At 52.9% G+C, this 14,010-nt stretch overlaps 5 protein-coding genes across 5 annotated transcripts; 4 read left to right on the forward strand and 1 right to left on the reverse strand.

Moving 5' to 3' along the window:
• Nucleotides 1-142: 142 nt before the first annotated feature.
• Nucleotides 143-649, forward strand: KVR01_000907 (uncharacterized protein; the record flags this gene model as incomplete). Its single annotated transcript, XM_044791923.1, has 1 exon — nt 143-649. The coding sequence occupies one exon, from the start codon at nt 143-145 to the stop codon at nt 647-649; it is 507 nt and encodes a 168-aa protein (XP_044650856.1).
• Nucleotides 650-1,393: 744 nt separating this feature from the next.
• KVR01_000097 (uncharacterized protein) lies at nt 1,394-2,182 on the reverse strand (the record flags this gene model as incomplete). The annotated part of the gene is made up of 1 exon (XM_044782229.1): nt 1,394-2,182. One exon carries the CDS (start codon nt 2,180-2,182, stop codon nt 1,394-1,396), a length of 789 nt encoding a protein of 262 aa, XP_044650046.1.
• A 2,398-nt stretch (nt 2,183-4,580) lies between these two features.
• KVR01_000264 (uncharacterized protein) lies at nt 4,581-6,100 on the forward strand. Its single transcript, XM_044787297.1, has one exon. The coding sequence runs from the start codon at nt 4,691-4,693 to the stop codon at nt 5,786-5,788; it is 1,098 nt and encodes a 365-aa protein (XP_044650213.1). The 5' UTR covers nt 4,581-4,690; the 3' UTR covers nt 5,789-6,100.
• Nucleotides 6,101-6,332: 232 nt separating this feature from the next.
• Nucleotides 6,333-9,941, forward strand: KVR01_000142 (uncharacterized protein). The gene is made up of 2 exons (XM_044792811.1): nt 6,333-7,363; nt 7,424-9,941. The coding sequence occupies exons 1-2, from the start codon at nt 6,922-6,924 to the stop codon at nt 9,196-9,198; spliced, it is 2,217 nt and encodes a 738-aa protein (XP_044650091.1). The 5' UTR covers nt 6,333-6,921; the 3' UTR covers nt 9,199-9,941.
• Nucleotides 9,942-10,841: 900 nt separating this feature from the next.
• KVR01_000956 (uncharacterized protein) lies at nt 10,842-13,739 on the forward strand. Its single transcript, XM_044782979.1, has 3 exons — nt 10,842-11,229; nt 11,463-12,602; nt 12,657-13,739. The coding sequence occupies exons 2-3, from the start codon at nt 11,539-11,541 to the stop codon at nt 13,450-13,452; spliced, it is 1,860 nt and encodes a 619-aa protein (XP_044650905.1). The 5' UTR covers nt 10,842-11,229; nt 11,463-11,538; the 3' UTR covers nt 13,453-13,739.
• The last annotated feature ends 271 nt before the right edge of the window (nt 13,740-14,010 follow it).

The following is a 14,010-nucleotide window of genomic DNA, read 5'->3' on the forward strand; positions in this document are numbered from 1 at the left end:
ACGTCAAAGGTGGGGCCTGCTTTTTGGCCGAGCTCGGCAGCGAACTGGGGCAGGCCACCTGCAGAGCCTCAATTACTGGTCCAACTTCAGCCCAAGGCTTGTGGTTTCTACAAGTGCACGGCATTCTGACAAGACTGCCACCATGTCTGACATCCAACCGAATGACCACCGTGCCTACATGGAACTTGCCCTGAGCCTGGCAAGGAAATCCCCTCCCAAGCCCACAAATTACAGGGTGGGAGCTGTATTGGTTGACACCGACAAGAACAAAATCCTGGCACACGGATACACTTTGGAGCTACAGGGCAACACACACGCAGAACAGTGCTGTCTGATCAAACTGTCTGAGGCCCACGGTGTCTCTGAGGAGAGCCTTGCTCAAGTGCTCCCCCAAAATCTGGCGCTTTACACCACCGTGGAGCCATGCTCGAAACGTCTCAGCGGCAACTTGCCGTGTGCTGAGAGGATTCTCCGCCTGGCTGCGGTTATCAAGACCGTGTATGTTGGTGTCATGGAGCCAGCGAAATTTGTCGCAGACAATACGGGCCGGGAGGCCTTGGAGAAGGCCGGCATTCAATTTGTCCATGTCGAGGGATTGGAGCACGAGATACTCACTGTTGCAAAAGCCGGGCATGAACCCTCAGATTAGCGTGCTCATCCCCTGGGAGTGCTGCTTGAATGGCGCATACCGGACTCAACGGATCTGGCCACAGACTTTGTGTCCAAGCAAGGAATGCCCGCCGTTTCAAGCAACATGAGATGCTCTTCGGTCTTCCACCAATCCAGTCAGAAGAAGACGGAGCTACAATTTCTATCCCCGCACCACTGCTCTATCAACGATCTCGCCATCTCTCTCTTCCCTCATGAATTACTCATCAATCTCTGCTGCTGAAGCCAGTGGTTCTGCCGGTCAAGCTGTGACCAAATAACGTTCTATCCATGGACCGACCACACGAACTGGCAGCAAAGCCGCCGGATTGATCCCCAGTCTCATGCTAGGATAAATCCAGATTGGACTTGACCAGACGAAGAAGGTAAACACCCAGAGATATCCAAGAACAAAGCGGAGACGACCAGGAAATAGGGTCTTGGCCACAGGCCCAAGAGCATCCTCCACCATGATGAATGCAGCGTGCAGAAGGAAGAACACCACGGCCCCATTCTCGGCGTCCGGCACCCCCATCAGCCTGTCTCCATAATAGTGGATCAGGCCAGAAATGAGGAAAGCAATCATCAGACGCGTGTATCGAGAGACCACCGAGTGCCGTGAGACGAAAGGGAGGACGTTGTCAGCGATCAGGTTCGCGTGACCTGTCAAAAAACTGCGGAACATCTGGTGCCAGGAAATCCTGTTGGTAGCCATGTCAGCGACACACAATCCAGGCCAAATTGCCTACATGTCAAGTGGAACGTACCCCCAAAACCGACGAATCGTGTATGCTTCCGAAAATGGCCCATATAGTGGAGGCCAGTCTGTGGGACTGCTCAGCCCGAGCAACACAGCCACAACTGCCCCGACATTATTCATGAAGAGGTTCAGTATGCAAGTGCAGAGCCAGTATCCGACAACGGTACCGGAACGGAAGGCGATATCATCGACACCCAACTTTCGCAACGAGAAGAGAGCGGCCTTGTCTGCTCGCACCAAGTGTTGCTCTGGAGGTGGCATCGAGACCACGGCATCCACGAACAGATAGGCCACGAGTGTAACAGCAACGCGCCTGGCAACAAAGCCAGACCGTGACTGCGTCTTCAGACCGGCCGAGGATGGGATATTCTTCACCTGCCAGTGTGTTCCAATTCGTCGAACATTCAATAAGATGCCCGCTGCCGTTTTGAGACCGCGAAGCATGCTCGAGCTCGATTTCGAAAGGTTTGCAAGCTGGGCAGCGTGTACGCGGATGACCAGGACCAGGTCCGAGGCGCTCAGGAACTGGACCCATAGCAGCGAAGCTACTGTTGCGGCCCAGTGCGGCCTCTCGTTTTCCAGGAAAATGGGAACAATCAGTTTCTCCATCCACGCTGTTGTCGCGCACAAGGCGATAAGCCCAGCAGCCCGTTTTCCGGTTGATCGTGGGGCCGTGCTGAGGATCACTCGGCTGAACAGGGCGACAAAAGCCGCCTCGGCGCAGAAGAAGCCCGCCAAGGAGCTCAACAAACTCCCAGACGCGTTCAGAGACATTTCAACTTGTCCCGGAGACAGACTGGTAATACTTCGCGATACGGCTGGGCACCCGGCTGAGTTTTGGTGTATCAAGGTACGAGGTGGTTTCGTTTTTTAATCCCCATACATATAATTGGGTGTAGAACTTGGCTATGTTCGAGATCGACACAGAGGGAGGAACTGGCGTTGCAAGCCGAGGATGTTGGTAAGCTGGTGCCTGAGCCGTATATTCCTTATTGAATCCTTCCCGGCACAACCCCCACAGGCTGCACCAAGGCTGTTTTGTCCGATGTCAAGTCCAAGACTTCGAGAGTCGAGAACAAGGAATTTGTTGTTCAACTGCTGAAAATCACAGTAAGAGCAAGGATTGAAAAGGTGCCAGAGTTAGGATCATTCCGTGAAGGTGTATTCGGCCGGCAATGTTGGTCGTAAAGAAAAGTCTGAAGCCGTAGGTGGTAAAGGATCTAGCATCCCGCTGGTGGTCATCCTCTTGTTTAAATCTCAGCCAATCATATTTTGAGCAGGCTTTAAGTGTCCCCCCTGGACGGATACCATCCACTCTGGTAATGTCATGGCGATTGTAATCAGACCACATCCGGAATGGACTGGGACTTTGACGGATGCAAAGATTTGCATGACTTTGACCCGGTTTCTGCTTATCAACTCTGCTGTGCCCATCCAGTTCTGCCTGCAGGCATTGTACACTTCACATTTCATATAGTGACCCGCAACTAGCTTATTCTTCCTATTCCATGGACGAATCGCACCTGTCGAATTTCATCACTGTTATTGGCATTAATTTTTTAACTTCTTATTTTTTTCTATTTTTTTTAAGGAAAGAAAATTTTAAAAAAGATTAAGTTTAAATACTTTAAATATTTAATATTATATAAAGGCGTTTTATATATTTTAATATATATATAAATTTATACTTAAAATTAAATTTTAATTATATTATATTTTCTTTTATATTATATAATTATTTATTTTTTCTTTAATTTAAAATTTATATATAAAACCTTTAATAGTTTTATATATATTCTTATAATTTTATTTATAAAAGAATTTTAAATTTCTTTTTTTTATACTTTTTTTTAAGTTAGTATCCACCTACCTAGCTCTAACATCCACCTACCTAGTGATTCCTATAGACCTACCTAGTACTAACTTTTAACGTGTAGAGCCTATATAAAATTATGTACCTGACTAGGATTCCCTAAATTTTCGATATTTAAGGTATAAGCCCCTTCTGCACCCCTTCTGGCACCCCTTCTGGCACCCCTTCTGGCACCCTTTTGGCCTGCACGCATTCAGGTACCACCTGAGCGTTCAGATGCTAACTGACCGCTAGAAGGCTAGAAGGTGAGAAGGCGAAGGCGAAGACCACACTCTTTCTAGCCTTCTGGCACCCCTTCTGGCCCTCTGGCACCCCTTCTGGCCCTCTGGCCCTCTAGACTTCTGGCCCTCTAGTGTTCAGTTGGCATCTGAATGCTCAGTTGGTACCTGAATGCGTGCAGGCCAGAAGGGGTGCCAGAAGGGGTGCCAGAAGGGGTGTACCGAAAGTACCGAAAATTTGGAGAAGTGGAATACCCTAGGGTGCTTTTAGTGCTGACTCAGAAAGTACTTATAAATGTGGGGGAGTTGCTAAGAAAAATAAGTACTAGGTAGGTCTATGGAAATCACTAGGTAGGTGGACGTTAAAGTTAGGTAGGTGGATACTAGCTCTACTTTTTTATATTATTAAAAATTAATAGTTATTAATAATAAAAGTATAAATTTTTTTAAAAAATAAGTTTATTATATTTTTTTTATCTTTTTATAAACTACTTTTAAAACTTTTAAGAATTTTAATATTTTATTATAAAAGTTTTAAGAATAATATATTATAAATTATTTCTTTATTTTACTTTTCTTTAAACCTTACTATATAATTACGGTAAAGCTCCAGTTAAGCACATACGGCCATAGATAGTGGAAAATACGGGATCCCGTCCGCTCTCCCATAGTCAAGCCACTAATCGCTGGATTAGTAGTTGGGTCGGTGACGACCAGCGAATACCCGGTGTTGTATGTTTTTACATCTGATTTTTGCATTTGATTTTTTTCCCTCTCCCTGATTTGATTGATAATATAAAGAAAGACCTTAGACGCGAGCCTGCGCCGAGTAAATATGAGTCCCATCTACCAGTCCTTGATAATTGTCAAGTTCTTGTGGGAAGCTACCGGCGGGAACCGGTGTCGACATCAATGCCACTGGCCACTGGATTAGTAGGCGGTGCATGCGGGGCTACCCTGCTGCACTAACATCCCTGGGCTTGCCTGCATGGGGCAGTACTCGGTGACGTCGTCCAACGACTGGTGCGGCTTCACTCCCATCCTACCTACTTAAGTACATTGGGAACTGGGAAGGATAATTGTCATCATTCCCTGTGTACTGCATGCTGCCTCTTTATCAAGTGAAACAATACTGTAGTGCGGCCACCCTAGGCTTTTTCTTTTACCGATAACATAATTACCGATGACAGAATGGCCGTTGGCGTAGAACCGTCCAGGGCTATTAATCTGAAGGACCGAGCCGCCTGGAGAAGCGCGCTTGAATCTCCACGACCAGTCCTAGCTCATCTCAACGGCGACACAACATGGCTGCTTCAACTTCCGATTCCAGCTTCTGCGGGAGGGGCGCCTACAGGGGTCAGGTCTAAGAAAAAGAAGGCAGCCCGTCGTTCACGGTTCAACATCCTGATCGACCCATGGCTTCAAGGGCCACAGAGCGACGTCGCCTCGTGGTTCTCTACACAATGGCACGTGGTTGAGCCGGCCGTGCAGACTATACAGGAGCTTGAAGAAGTGCTGGCCGATCTAGGAGATGGGGGTGCAAGTTCTGGCACCACCCAGATCGATTGTGTGGCTATATCACATGAGTTCACGGACCACTGCCATCAGGCGACACTGACGGAGCTGCCCAGGGGCGTGCCTATAGTCGCTACAGAAAAGGCCGCAGACCTGATACGGTCCTGGGGGCATTTCGACACTGTGAAAGTCACACCTGGCTTCTCATCTGCGACGACAGACTGGCGTGAGGAGTTGGTGGACCAGACAGGCACGCTACCGCCGTGGCTTGGAATCGGTCGCGTGATCACCGAGGGCAACGCACTGTACTATCACTCAGCGGTGATAATAGCCTTCGACTTAGGGCACAGTCCCAACCAGCGAGCAACACGATCCAAGGACACGGCGACCCAGCAACGGTCGGAAGCGGTGATATACTCGCCCCACGGGATCAAAGGACCTGACCTGGATTGCATCCGAGCTGCGGGCATCAAGACCCTCGCCTTGCTGCATGGTTTGGATGACGTCCGCATTTGGATGACGGCACAGTTGAACCTCGGCGCACTTAACGGCATCCAGGCAGTGCGGGCCAGCGGCGCAAAGTACTGGATAGCGACGCACGACGAGACAAAGAAAGGAGGCGGGCTCATCTCCTGGCTACTGCAGCGGACAACGTATTCTCTGAGAGACGCTGTCGAGACCGAGAAGGCGAAGGAGATGGAAACCGAGGAGGACAAGATCCTGGATTATGAGTTTGTCGAGCTGGGCTCGGGAGACGGGATGATCCTGACGTAAAGTGTCAGGAATCACAAGGCTCAATGGGTAATGCAAAGCTTGCTCGACAACATTGGATAGAGATAAATTCACCAATGCGTCCGTGAAGGACAATGAGCGAAGCACGGCCAGGGAGAACAGAGAACAGATGCCCTGCCGTCGCTTCAGTTTGGATGCGGACAGGGTTGTCGTGTCTGCAAACGGGTATTTTTTGACGCGGCCAGCGAGCTTTCTGATCCTAGACTTTGGGGGAGACTTTTCGACGTATTATGTGCCGATTATGTCGAAAGGCGCCTGCATGTGCCATAAAATTGACGCTCCCATCTCTTGCAACAGCTGCGGTGGCCGAAAGGAGAGGATGAGGTGTGAAAGTAGTGGTCGCTCGGGTAGTATGCTGTACGGAGTACCTAGGCCGGTACCTAGTCCTCGGCTTATATAATCAGCCCAGCCCGCCAAAGCGGCCGCAGTCAGCTCGAACCCCCCTGTAGGTTGCAGCTCCCCGGTCCTGGTGGCGTGTCGAACTTGGTGAGTTCGACAATTTTTCTTGCTGGTTGCGGGGAGGGCAAAAAAATCCAGCTCGGGCAGCTCCCACTGCATGACAAGGCCCACCCACAAGCCCAGAGGCAAGGCAAGGCAAGGCTGATGCTGTCACCTCCCCGACCACTTCTCTTGTTGAGGAGCAGTTCAGAAATATCGAGGCACAAAAGCACACGGCGCGAGGAGCTGGAGCTGATTAGCCATCACCATTATCACCCTCGTGTTGGTTTTATCCCCTTCGAGACCCTTCGGCTGCCGCTTCGATCCCCGACGACCTGAGTGAGGACTTCCAAAAGGCTGCCCCTCCCCCTCCGAACGACCGACCGTATTTTCGCCCTCCGGTGACGGACAACCCCAGCTACGACGACCGTTTCTGCCCACGTCGCCCTGACTGACCCATCTGGTTGCTCATGCGCTCGAACCAGTCCTGGCGCTGTCATTCCCTCCCCCCACCTCCGCCTGCTCTCGTCAGGGCCTGATTCCCTGTCTCTGAACCCCGTCGTCGTCGCAACCCTCTGCCGACGGGTTTCTAATCAGGCCCTGCAGCCCCCTCTACGTCAGTAGGCCGCCTTGTCTCAGACACTCCTTCACCAGTCCATCGGTCAATCCGTTTGGAAATGGCCTCTCCAAACGCCCCATTGCCCGCGCGGTCAACTACCCTCGCCAAACCCGCCGCCGCGAGGAAGGTCGCTGCTTCCCAGCCCGTCCTTCGCAAACGCGTCGAGCCCGTCCTCCCTCTTCCCTATCTCCAACGTCGACCCAAGAAATCAACCATTTCCTCTCAGCAGTCCTCCCCACTGCGAACAAACAGTGAGGACGCAGCTCCGAGCCCAACCAAAGAACAGCCCCAGCCCGCAGCAGTAGAAGTGAAAGCCGACGCAGACGACCACAAGCAGGCTGCCAACGGCCTGCCTGCGCAAACGGTCGACCAACCAGGAATCGACGGGACAAACCACGAAGTCGCCCCTCGCCCCCAGGAGCCCAAGCCAGCACCCGCAGGTTCTCCTCCACAAGAAGTTGTCGTGTCTCCGCCGGCAGCTGGAGAATTGACACCGCCAGGTAAGAATACGTGGGTGGGATATGAACCAGGCTTGTTCTTGTTCTGACATCTTCTTCCAGAAACCGCCCCGAGCGCTCCCTCGTCCGTCTCTTATCCTCCTCCGACCATGTCACCCGCTCCATACAACGGCGTGCCTCCGCCTTTCCCGCCAGCCGAAGCCCACCATGCCCACTTTCGGGGTCCCGTTCCCGAGCCCATTCACCTGCCGCTGAACCTTACACACCGGGCTGTGCACCAGCACCACCCCAGCAACGGCAGTCTGATCTTTGGCGGTTTCCCCGGGTCGAACACACCGTCGCCCGCTCCTAATTCTGGAGGTGCCTTTCCTCCTCCAGTGACCATGGCCCGCGATCAAATGCCGGTGCCTGGCGTCGACGCGTTCGGTCGGCCAATTCTTTCAGCTGCGCCCAATGACAGTATTGTGCAGGTTCCCATGAATCATGGTCCGATGACCCCACACAGCTTCCACGAGTCTCAGTCCTCGCGAACGGCAGACGAACTCGGTGCTACACTCCCTTTCATGAATGGCCATAACGGGATGGAGTTCAGGGGTCCCAGGCCGCCTCCTGGCATCGCCAGGGCACCCCCACCACCAAGCAACCAGCCGCAGTTTAATGCCGAAGGCCTTGAGATTGCCGATGCCATGATATTCACGGACCGCATCAACGACATGTTTGCGAAGCCCGCTTTTGCCGACTGCGATATCTTCCTAGTTCTGCCTGACCGCCTGACGCCCGTCAACTCACAACACCCTGGGCAGCTTGATGCGCCTTTGCGCATGCCGGCCCACAAGCTTATTCTGTCAATGAACCCGATACTTGCGAGTCTCATGCAGAAGCAGGCGGAACAGCAGGATGCCCTTCGTCATGGTCTTCATGAGCTCCGCATCGCCTCGGATGATCCCTACCTGCGGGCTGACTCCATGTGGAGGGCAATCAAACATGTGTATGGTTTCCGTTACGTCCCCATGGGAAAGATCGCACATGACAATTCAGACATTGAAAAGTTCCACTATGTGCTGGGCTACGCCGCCGCTGGTGCGCTCTTGGAGATACCTCACATCTCGATCAACGCCATGGGCGAGGCATCGAAGCTGTTGAGCTGGGAGACGGTTGAAAAGGGAGTGGAGTTTGCGTTGCGTGATTCGGCCTTGGCCCTGAACAGGATGGATGGCCCTCACGGCCGCCTCTTCCCGTTTCAGTACAGACACGGCGTCTACGTGAACGAGCTCGTGGAGAAGATCATGATGTTCATCATCACCAGCTTTCCCAACAACTTCACCTTGGACACCACTGTTGATGATACACGGTACGCTCGTCTGCCGCCGACCGTGTCCGCTCGAGACGCAGCAGGGCCGGACATCATGAACGGCATCCGGGCTCCGCCGCAAATGTCTTCAAGAAAATCGATGCCGAGATTTGGAGACCTCGACCTCGATGAGAATGTTGGTGACGGCCAAGCTATGTCGCGTCGCGAGCCTTTCGAGCATACGGCTGCGCTCTCACGGATCCTGCTCAACCTTCCTTTCGAGATGGTGAAGTTCCTGCTCGAGAGCAACGGCATCGGAGGTGTTTCGGGCTGGCAGACAGCGCAAGACAGACGGCGAGTTCTCCCTCAGGTGGTTGCAGCGCGTGAGAGCCGGCGCCTGCGCTTTGTCTCGGAATTCATGGCCGGCCGTTACGAAGGCCGGGACCCCGGACCGGCCCTGCGGAGCCAGGAACCACAGCTCCTAGAAGGGGTCTGGAACAGCGTGTGTTGGAGGGAGCAGTGCGTGCCGAACGGAGATGCCGTCGTCATCGAGCGGGTGTGGGAGCCCTTTGGGGACAGCAGGTAGTACCATCTGTCGCGACGATTATGGCCCGACGTTGAGCCTACGTCGCCCGTACTGAAGAATTTGCGAACGAACTTGACGATATGAATGGCCGGGTGGGCGACACCGCACGGCAGGTATGACGAGGAGGGACACGGGCTTGCTTTTGCACGGCGTATTAAAAAGAAAAGCGTTTCTTGGCAGATTCGGGCGGGCCAGGCCGCTCGCTTTCAGGGTTGGCGGAAAAGAAAAATGGGCACGGCACAAAAACAAAAGCATTGCGACGGGTGTTGGAGTAAAGTGTTGTATTGAATTCGGTCTTGATGCGCAGAAACGAAGGCGGGGGAGGAGTCAGTGAGACGCACGAGCATGATGGGCTTCGCTCGGGGGTTCTAATTCACAGTCTCCTACCACCCGGGGGCGAGGCATCCAGGGAGCCATGGCTGTCCTCAAAAGGCAGGAAGACATATACTCATGCATACATGCGGATGCAGACATAGCAGCAGCATTTTTGATAGCAGCGGATCTTGGTGCCGCTGCGAGGTTACGGCGAGATCAGTTCCAGGGCGCGATCGAATGGCCCTCTACTTTTGGCTTTTGGCACTTCGCAATTGTTGTTAATAGGAGATACCAGATAGTTTGAGTGCTAGGGTTCTGAAAAGCAAAGCATCTCGAATATCTCTGCGCTCCAAGCGTTGGGGGACGAATAATTACAGAACAAGAACAGCACATTGCTTGTCTTGTTCTCTTCCGGGTCTAGCACAAAATCCTGCCAATGCTCGTGATGGTCTTGGGCCATGGGTGGCCACGCTCGAGTGGCCGTATTGATCTCTTGGACCGAAATGATGTCGGGAATCGCGTCCGGGCTCCAAGATTTAAGAATTATGCGTCGCGAAGGGAGTGTGGGGATGGGCATGGGGGCTGCCCCCTGCGACCACTTTGAGACGAGCTGCTCTCATTGGGGCGACGGCCACGGCTCTGCGGGGCGGCTTTGGCAGTTTGCAAGGGGGGCAGCTAGCTCCCTGGCTCCCTGGGCCAGGACTGGGGGTACAGTGGCTGGACAAAAGTTCCGCCACACCACCAAGCCCCCATACAAATACCCACTTTTTAAACTCATATAACTCTATCAAAATAACCTCAAAAAATTTCAATTGAAATTCTATAGAAATAATATAATAAACCTAATTATATATCTTTTTTTAAATTTTTAAAAGATTTTATTTAAGGGGGTTACCTAAGAGGTGTTTTTTTAAAAATAAAAATTATTAGTGTATTTTAGTTAAGCCCCTATAGCTATAACGAGTATTAGTGGAGTAAGGGTTTTTTTAACGCTTATTTATAGTGGATTTTAGAGCTAAAGCCCCTATAGAATATTTTAAAGAAATATTTAATTAACTTTAATTAAATATAACTTTTTAACCTTTAATATTAAGCCTTATAGATTTTTATATAATATACTAATAGTTTCTATTTATAAATACTAATTTAGTATAGAATTATAACTATTTTATAGAATTAATTATTAAAGTTTTAATAAGGCCTATATTAGTGGATTTTTGCTGGCTTAACAGCTGGTGTGGCGGAACTTTTGTCCCCTGACTGTACAACGAGCGACCCGTGGGACGAACGCGCCTGGGAACCCGCGACTAGTAATAAGCAGCCTGGCAGCCAAGCCAAGGTACAGATGTACCAAGGTAGCGTTCGGCTGGTTGCCCACATGCAGAGCCGAGGCACGTGTAAATCCCAATCCCGTCCAGCTCGAGCCTTTGTAGACAACCAGACGGACGACCTTCGTGCTAGTCCAACCCAGCAGCCCACCCTCTCTGCCCAGTCGCCCAGGACCCTACCGAGTCTATATACAGATCATCACACCACACAACCCCTTCTTAGCCACGGCCTGACCGGACTGTCGGGGTGTCCCCTTCCTCGCGACAAGACGCCGTCCTGCCTCGACCCCACCTGTCGTAGATAAACGCGTCTCTTTCCTCGAGTCTATTTCTTGTCGTGCAAGTCTTCTCTGGCGGCGACCAGCGCATTCCGAGACAGCATCGAGCCGTAAGCATTTCTCTTTCTCTCTCTCTCTCTCTCTTTTTTACTCTAGTGTTCTGTGGCAAGGCCCGGCTCGGTCGTTTGGGGAATGAAGCAACCAGGGAGCACGACAGATCGAAGCACGACAGATAAAAGCACGACAGCACAGGCATCGCCTCCAACACAGCCATCATTCAGCAATACTGCGTGCCGACCACCACCATCAAGCCTGGAAGCCCCAAGCTGACCGTCTCGTCCAGCTTCAAGGACTTCCGAACCTCCATATACGCCTCAAGGACCTCCCGCTCCCCAACGTCTCCCAGATCCGACAGGTCCATGGCCTCCTCATCCGGCGGCCGAGGCCAGGGAGGCCCCGCCGCATCACCGGCCCCCCTCTCGGCCAAGGCCACCAACGACCCCGTCCTCCGCAACACGCTTCGGTACACCATCTCGGCCCGCGAGTACGCCCTCCTCCACCGATATGTCCTGTCCAAGTCACGCCAGCTGAAGAAGCGCGTGCCTACCGTCGAGACGGTCAACCGCATCATGAACGGCGATGCGGGAACCAGCGCCGACAGGAAGGCCAAGGCAAAGTCCAAGGACGCCGGCGCCCCGGTGGACATGACCGTCGCCGACGTGGGCAGCACGAGCGCCGGTGTGAACGCTGGCGCTGGCGCTATCCTGGGTGCCGACGACTACAACGCGCGCGCGGTGCGGCACTCCATCCGTGTCTTTGCCACCACCGCTGTTGCGCTCAAGGCATGGGGCGTGGTCGCGGCGAGGTTCATGGGCCAGAAGCAGGACCCCAAGCTCAAGAAGCAGCCGGCCTACAAGTCGCCCGTCTTCCGGCTGTCCCTGTCGCTGAGCAGCATCTTGCTCCTGTACAGGCTGCTGTTCCGCTTCTTCACCAGGCTGAGGCTGCATATCCTCGACGCCTCTGCCGAGCCGTTCAGGAAGAGGAACCCCAGGACCGCAGACACCCTCACATCGCCGTATGCGCCTGCTGTCGGCGCATCCCTGGCCGGCCTGGCCCTGGGCATCTACCCGGCGGAGCAGCTTCGCGTCACTGTCGCCATATATACCATGTTCAGGGCACTGGAGTTTGGCTGGAATTTTGCCGAGGACGGAGGGTTGGTGTGGGGAAGGGAGAAGAACGGCCGCATGAAGAAGAGGCCGTGGTGGTTCGGCAGCTGGTTACTTCAGCCCTTCGCATTTGGACAGCTCCTACACTCGTTCGTGTTTGACCTCGACTGCTTTCCTACAGCATATGGCGATTTCATCTTGAAGAACTCATCAGCATACCTGCACAAGCGCCCCAAGGACTACCCTCCGGGCTTGAAGTGGCCCGGCACGCGGGAGGTGGTAGATAGTCTCGGCCAGATGGCTCGGCTTAATTGGCCGTAAGTAGATCTCCTTTTCTGCTGAAGCGCGGGCAGAACTAACTGTGTGGCCAGGCCCTATATCTCACCAACCCTGTTTCCAAACAAGGAGGAGACCCTCCCGCCGACGCTCACGAACATCTCCCCGCTCACAGCTCCGGCTCATCCTCTAATCACAGCACTCAGCTGCGCAACCCTGCACCCGCAGGACCCATCATGCAGTCGGACGTTCTTGACCTTCTGGCTGCGCTCGTTCCCGCCCCTGACGCGCTTCTTCCTGCTGGTATACTCCGCTTTCCTGATCCCCAAGTACAAGGCGCTGTACAACTTCCCGTTCACGACACTCAACAAGCTCGTCATGAACGCGCTGCGCATGAGCACGTTCGTGACGGGCTCCATCGCGTCCGCATGGGCGTCGATCTGCTTCTTCCAGGCCTGGCTGCCCCGGTCCTTCCTCGCGACGCAGCGCTTCTTCCTCGGCGGGTTCCTGGCCGGGTTCTGGGCGTGGGTCGAGCGCAGGCAGGGGCGTGGCGTGTTCCTCTACTCGGCGCGCGCGTCCGTCGACAGCCTGTGGAAGGTCGGCGTCAAGAGGCGCTGGTGGAAGGCCATGCGGGCGGGCGACGTCTGGGTGTTCGTCCTGGCTGTCATGATCACGGGCGCCGTGTACGAGCAGGACGCCAGGGCCGTCAGGGAGGACTCGTGGAGGAAGGGGATAAGCTGGATGCGGGGGCAGGGGTTCAGGGACTGGTCCGTGGAGAGCGAGGAGGACCTGAGTGACGAAGATGAGCAGCAGCCTGAAGACCAGGATGGGCAGAGCGATGATGACAGCCAATTTGTCGAGAGCGTTGAGTTTGTAGAGCGCCCTGCTTAGGTGACGGCGCTTTTTGACTTTTACGAGGTCGTTACGGCACGTCGAGTTGAGGCGATGGCTATGCTATGGACGGGCGGGGTGTGTGCCTGACAACGACGCGTGCATGAATTCATGGTTTATGAGCAATGAACGAATTGCCTAATGGATACCTAGGTACTTTAATGTATTGTTTTGTGGCCCATTGTCTGAAATGGCCAGAAAGTTGTGCGAGGATCAGGTCATGGTTCTAGGGAAATCTCAAATAGCGACACCCACTTGGCAGAACCAAAGGCTCTTGAACTCTTTTAGTTGCCCGGTCCAATGCTTGAATTTCCGTGATATATCTATCTCCCACAAGCTATACATACATGCTTCTTAGCTCATAATAAACAATTTACAATATTAATTAGTTCAGTAATTTATTAAATATGGAGTTAATATTAATTTAAACTTAATTCTCTTTTTTTATAAGGGTAATTGTGTGATAGAAGTGTGAAGATTGGGTGCTCTGTTCAGGGTGCAGGACAAGCCAGTGAAACTTTAGATGAGTACTGTAGTGACATAGTTAAAAGTGACGAT

The sequence above is a fragment of the Diaporthe batatas genome (assembly GCF_019321695.1).
Source record: "Diaporthe batatas strain CRI 302-4 chromosome Unknown Contig00001, whole genome shotgun sequence".
In the NCBI taxonomy this organism is placed as follows: domain Eukaryota; kingdom Fungi; phylum Ascomycota; class Sordariomycetes; order Diaporthales; family Diaporthaceae; genus Diaporthe; species Diaporthe batatas.

Excerpts from the sequence above, each read along its gene's own strand:
- KVR01_000264 (XM_044787297.1), top strand. The coding sequence starts at position 4,691 with ATGGCCGTTGGCGTAGAACCGTCCAGGGCTATTAATCTGAAGGACCGA.
- KVR01_000956 (XM_044782979.1), top strand. The coding sequence starts at position 11,539 with ATGGCCTCCTCATCCGGCGGCCGAGGCCAGGGAGGCCCCGCCGCATCA. Across the intron at positions 12,603-12,656 it reads ATGGCTCGGCTTAATTGGCC|GCCCTATATCTCACCAACCC; the intron begins GTAAGTAGATCT and ends CTGTGTGGCCAG.
- KVR01_000142 (XM_044792811.1), top strand. The coding sequence starts at position 6,922 with ATGGCCTCTCCAAACGCCCCATTGCCCGCGCGGTCAACTACCCTCGCC. Across the intron at positions 7,364-7,423 it reads TGGAGAATTGACACCGCCAG|AAACCGCCCCGAGCGCTCCC; the intron begins GTAAGAATACGT and ends ATCTTCTTCCAG.